The sequence below is a fragment of the Macadamia integrifolia genome, chromosome 3 (genome assembly GCF_013358625.1).
Source record: "Macadamia integrifolia cultivar HAES 741 chromosome 3, SCU_Mint_v3, whole genome shotgun sequence".
NCBI classification, from domain to species: domain Eukaryota; kingdom Viridiplantae; phylum Streptophyta; class Magnoliopsida; order Proteales; family Proteaceae; genus Macadamia; species Macadamia integrifolia.
The window spans coordinates 34,856,605-34,862,674 of record NC_056559.1 but is presented as its reverse complement, the minus strand read 5'-3'; the positions used below and the strand labels follow the sequence as shown (position 1 = coordinate 34,862,674).

Genomic DNA, 6,070 nt, shown 5'->3' with positions numbered 1-6,070 from the left:
TTTTTTTTTTTTTTTTAATCTAGATTGTTGTATACATACCGTCCATCCAACCATTATATAATTAGGGGTTTCATTTGGACCACCATTAATCCAAATTTGACCAGTTGTAAACTGCGAATCCGATACAGTTGGATTGTATACATTGATGCTTGCAGAAGCTCCACGAATTGGTCCATTTGTTAGTTCCATATTGACATCTGCAATCTGAATAATCAATCATTTCTTGTTGTTAGTATAATGTTTAACAATAAAAAAAAAAAATAATGGAATTTAACATATCTATTATTTATAATTTGGGGATTGCTTACATATTGTCCTGAGAAGTGCCTATTGATTCGCCTGACATTAGTAATGAATTCTATTGAAAAAGCTCTAGCTCGTAAAAGATCTTCTTTTGAAGTCCTTCGAATGGGAATTGTTCCTTTGGGACATTTCTTGTGCTTAAAAATAATTTGCATAGGTTCAGTTGCTGATGAAGTCTTATTTGTGTCTCTTTTAGGGAAAAAAGTAGGTTTCATCTGCATGGAAGATGTAGAATTATTAGTCAAAATTTCAGTCATCCAATTAACAAGTGGTACAATGATTAAAGACTAGCTCAAGGGTAGTATATTTATAATGGCATACCTGGATTTTGTGATCTCTAAGTAATGGATGACTCAAAGAAGGTTGCTTGTAGAAATCAATACAATCAAGGTCATCACCCTCTTTTGTCTGCAAGAGGAAAAAATAAATAACCACGAAAGATCACAATTCCAATACTTTAACCATATCTTCTTGTTTTCCTTATTTCTTTTATGTTCCGTTTGTTTATAGGTTTAAGGCACAATCAAAGATATCACCCTCTTTGTTTTTTTTTAAGATTGAGTAATGTAAACATTGGTGAGAATTCAATGCTTTGAAAATCTTAGTATTTCTCCGCAAGGTTTATCCACAGAGGGTGAGTCAAGGCCTAAGATGAAGTCAAAAGGTGTGGTCGATGGACAACAGATGAATATTCCTGTATTACCCCTTGTTGGTCCAAGGGATGGAGGAGACTAGGTTAGCCGAAAGATGGTTACTGTTCAAGGACGCAAGGTGATCTTGCTTTTTCAAGGTAAGAAGGGGTAGAGAAAATGCCTCGAGCCAATGTCCGAGTACCAGACGCTACGGCACTGAAGTAACCATGCCATCCTTTTGTAATATCAAAAGATCTTCAATACAAAATTTTCAGTTGCTTCCTTCTCTCACTCTCCCCTCAATCCCTACACTTTTGTGTGTGTGTGTGTGTGAAAACCATCCAAACTTGCACAGGTCTTCAATGGAGATCTAAAAGTATAGATTACATACTCTAATGGTCTTGAGAGGAGGCACATTCAGAATCTTGAGTTCCCTTTCCAACTCCAAATCCTCTTCAATTTGCTCCACCACTTTCTTTGCTTCCACTCCATGGCTTGTCAAATTCATAAGATACATAACAACCAAAAACAATGTGATGATACCCATCAAACCCTTTGCCATCGAGATACCAGTAACCAACCCCAAAGCAGCCATGGTCAATTGGGAAAAAAGCTTGTTTACATGCTCAATTCAACACATAGTAGCCTGCTTATATACCCAAGCAATAATGGATTGTAATTAATGAGATTTACCCAAATAAAAAATAAAAAAAGAATTGTTATTAATGAGGTTAAACCCATGAACTGACTTTTCTTGTTAGCAAAGCAAGTCCAATAGCCAATTAACTTTAAGACAGAAGGCCTATTCATGCAAGATCATAACGCTAGACTGAGACCTTCAAAGTAGGAAGTAGTGAAACTGCCGTTACAACACTTTAATGGCACCATTCAGACCATCCTAAAGATTGGACAACTAGTAAAGATAGGGGAAGCCCATATATGCTGGCCCAGTACAGCACAATGGAAGCCTAATTGTGAATTAGTCAGTGAGGGTTAACCCATCTATATGTCTCTCTGTTTGGCCCATATATGGTGGCCCTGTTCCTTGGGGACATTTATTGGGCTTAAAAATAACTATCAGAGGCTCAGTTGCTAACGAAGTTTTATTTGTCACTCTGTTGGGGAGAAAAGTAGGTTTCATCTGCAAGGAAGATATAGTATTATCAATTAAAATTTCAGTCTCCTCCTCCCCCTCCTTTCCTTTTTGGTAAGTGTTAAATTGAAATCAGTCTACAAGAAGTAGTAGAACGGTTAAAGCTTAGTCAATTTCATCAAAATTATAAATACATCAAACAACAACAGCAACAACAAACGTAGCCTTCCCAACTTAATGGGGTTAGATGCATGGATCCGAGCAAGGACAAAGTAGGAAAAATAAAAGTGAAAAGAAAGAAAAATAGAAAATAGAAAATAAATAGAAACTCAGTTAAATGGGGTTCGTTACATGGATCCTTGCCCTCCGATTTGCTCTATTCTAGGTCCTACTTGATTTGAATGGTATAATATGATGGCAAGGGTAAATTTCTATTTGAATAGTTCTATTACATATTACTTTTTTTTTTTTTTAATATTTTACTTCCCTCCATTTCAGGATAAAGTATAAGCAAAGTTTTATAATTAAAATGTGCCCATGGCACTGATTTCTTATGGGAAGAAGGTGAAAGTAAAATTTAAAAAAAAAAAGGGGGGGGAATATTACCACACTGCACGTGTGCAATTTTCCACTAACATGAATTTTTAAATTATTTTTCTCACGTACTTTAAAAAATGGACTTCACATGAATGATATATTTTTCAAAACATCTATTGGTGCGGCATGCAAGGGTAGGGTATGCATATTTTTTGTTGTGTGTGTATGTATAAATAAAAGAGAATGGCGGATTTTGTGATGTCCAAGTAATAGATGATTCAAAGCAGCTTGCTTGTAGAAATCGACACAATCAAGGATGTCACCCTTTTTTGCCTGCAAGAACAAAAGTAAATAACCAAGAGAAGGATCAAACTTCCACTGCTCTAACCATGTTTGATCTCTCTCTCTCTCTCTCTCTCTCTCTCTCTCTCTCTCTCTCTCTCCCCTCAGGCTTGCACAGGTCTTCAATGGAGATCTAGAAGTACAGATAACATACTTTAATGGTCTTGACAGGAGGCACATTCAGAATCTTGAGTTGCCTCTCCAGTTCCAAATCGTCTCCAATTTGCTCCACCTTCTGTTTTTGCTTCCACCCCATGGATTTTCGAATCTGCAAGATTTGTAACTATGGGATTAGGGGAAAAAAAAAACTTATGGGACTCTATTATGGAAGTAAATAATCTTACATTTATTGCTACTGCACTCTCCATTTTATTTTCTACTTCCTACTGCTTTTTTATTTATGATCTACATAAAAACATCTTAAAAAGTGCTCACCTAGAATAGAAAACGCCTAGAAGCATTCTTAGTGCAAAAATACTCTCACAAAAGGATGGCTGCTGGTGCAGTTGAAATGACCAAGTGCTAGCTCCCAAGAGGTCTCAGTTTCAAGCCTCTTGTTCCCAATCTAGTCCCTCCCTCTTTATATCCATTAGTAGGGGTAGTAGCTGTGTCAATTTAAAGCCAGCACCAATAGGCCCAATCGAGCTTGACACGTTTATGGTTCGACTGGCCTCTCGATCTACCCGGCCTGTTTATAAGCCCAACTCAGATCGACATGTTTAGCTCAACCGTTTATATAGGTATTTTGATTTTTTTTAGGATAGAATAGGGTATATACTATATATTGATATTTTAATCAATTATTGATTATAATTAAGTGTAATATATTTTCAAAATTATTGATGATTTAACAAAATAAATTAAATTATCCTAAATCTAAGAAAAGTAAAGATCGTTTAATTTAAGGCTTTATCGATACATTACCCTGTTTAAAGCCCGATTAAGAGAAGCCCAATAAAAGTCCATAATCCAATCGAGCCCGACACGACACCTACTGAGACTGATTCATTCCTTAAATAGATAAGTCATGGTCCGAGGACATAGGCCAGACCAAATAAGAAGAAGAAAAAAAAAACCCTACCTACTGGTATAGAAAACGCCTAAGATCACAAAATGATCATGTTATCCATGTCCAATATGCTGAAGATGCTTATACATATACTCTCATTGATCAAGTGTTTTGTAATTAAACAAGGCAGGATCCTTTTGCCCTAAAATTAAAAAACACTCTCGTGAAGCAAATTGAAGTGTTACCACACGGCTGCACATGTGAGAGAGGGAAGGATAGGAAGTGCAAAAATAGTTTGAACTTTTCTCACTTAACAACATGGATTAGATAGATATATTTTGTTAAGAGAGTTTAGGTGACAGATATGGATTTCTTTATAATAAAAAATAAATAGATATAAATATTATTAGAAGTTGTATATAGAAAGGAGAATGAATCCAAGAAAGATGACAAAACCTAGGATCCACAGTACAGATTGATCAGTCAGGTGTTATGGCTCATGTGTGGATGGATTATAAGGGCAGAAGCACCACTGAGCATCTCACTCCTGCGAGAAGTGAGAATCACTCAATGTACTATTTCTTCCTTTTACGTTATCCATGAACCGACAGTATAGTGCTTTGCACGTGAGAGAGAGAGAAGAAAGAGATTGGTTTTAAAGAAAATAAAAATTATTCTGCCGACACATGGTCAGGGTGTGAATATCCTGATGAGACTTGAAAGCTTTTTTTATGGTGGTGGTGGTGGTCCGTGGTGGTCCATGGTGGTGGTGGGTGGGTTTCCTGTATTTCTATAAATTATTCAGTGCCAAATAGAACAAACCAGAAATTTTTTTTTATGTTTCAGGCTTTGGGCTTCTTCCAGTTATTAAATCACATTAGGTATCCTTTGTTAAGAACCAATCTTAGTTTAGAAAAACCTAATTATATTGCATGCATGGTACTTTTGGGGGTAGAGACTATAGAGAGAGAGAGAGAGGACAAAAAAAAAAAAAAAAAAAAAAACGAATGCAGCCCATGAAGTAGGTTTGCCTTTCCTTTGTGGACTAATCGAGAACCTGCCCCAAGTCAGTATTAAATTTGAGATTTTTTTTTTTTTTTTTTTGGGGATTGGGGGGCTAAAGGTAATAAATTGGGATTGACTTTTTTCCGCCCATCATTTAAGTTGATCCATAGTTATCTAGGCAAGCGACATCTGTCTAGGCTAAGATCCAACGCTTTGAAAAGAGGTACAATGAACTAGGCATTGAAAGAGACATGAAAAGCGACGTGTCAAGCACCGTTGGATCCTCGCCTGGATATGTGGTGCTCGTCAAAGTAGCTATGGGAAAGACCTGGGTGATGGGTGCTCAGGAGAGGATCCGGATCTAATAAATTGAGATTGAAGAAACTGATTAAGTTGAAAGTAATGTGGATTAATTGCAACCCTAACTGGAGATATTTATTTATTTATTTTGGTGGGGGAAGGCATTGGGTGTTTAATAAGGCAGATGTTTGTAAAAGTCACAAGATAAATCTGAATTCTCTACTTTCATGGTTTTTGTTATCATGGGAAAATGATTTATGTGGGAGTAGTGTAGCCTATGTCTAAACACATGGGGGTGAAATAATCGGCTCATTCTATGAAGGGAAAATGACGCATCTATTGTTGCTTCCTCATGCATTCTATATTGGTCTTTGTACATATGGAAACACTTCCCCTTAAATCTTACTCTCTCATGATTGAAAAAATACGTAGTATATCTACATTGACATGCACCCTATGCGTATCGATACAAGGAAATATTTGAATGAAGGAAAAATGTTCTTGAAGGAAAAATGTTCTTCAAGTTGCCAAGGGAGGGTAACATACCCATACTCTTTTATTCATATATGAAATGACTCCCCTCAATATACAAAACCATTCCGTGAGAAATCACTACCAAGTTGTGCGGCCCATGCACCCAGACCCTGGGAGGGAATTAAAATAACCTTCGCCTCCCCATGAGCCTCCCACCCTTGTTGGATGCATATGTGTATGCTCTCATTTGTGCACTAATTAAGCGACTTGACAACCTTTTTTCCTTCCTCTGCATAACATAAATATTGTATAATCTATATGGGAAAAGGACAGGTATGCTAGCTTAATACCCAGGTATCAAGTATGCTAGTGTAT

General features: G+C 36.6%; 1 protein-coding gene across 2 annotated transcripts in view; it reads right to left on the bottom strand.

Annotated features, from left to right (window-relative positions):
• Nucleotides 1-3,448, bottom strand: part of LOC122073153 (7-deoxyloganetin glucosyltransferase-like) — an 11,398-nt gene extending 7,950 nt beyond the window's left edge. Inside the window, exons 1-6 of one of the 2 annotated variants that reach the window (XM_042637688.1) lie at nucleotides 3,343-3,448; nucleotides 3,062-3,175; nucleotides 1,327-1,581; nucleotides 625-711; nucleotides 309-518; nucleotides 40-204 (exon numbers count right to left, since the gene is read on the bottom strand). In XM_042637688.1, coding sequence (XP_042493622.1) covers nucleotides 40-204; nucleotides 309-518; nucleotides 625-711; nucleotides 1,327-1,530 — 666 coding nt within the window. In that variant the 5' untranslated portion in view covers nucleotides 1,531-1,581; nucleotides 3,062-3,175; nucleotides 3,343-3,448. Of the gene's footprint in view, nucleotides 1-39; nucleotides 205-308; nucleotides 519-624; nucleotides 712-1,326; nucleotides 2,488-3,061; nucleotides 3,176-3,342 lie in introns of those variants that run through there. The other variant, XM_042637687.1, reaches the window with a different exon arrangement.
• Nucleotides 3,449-6,070: the final 2,622 nt, after the last annotated feature.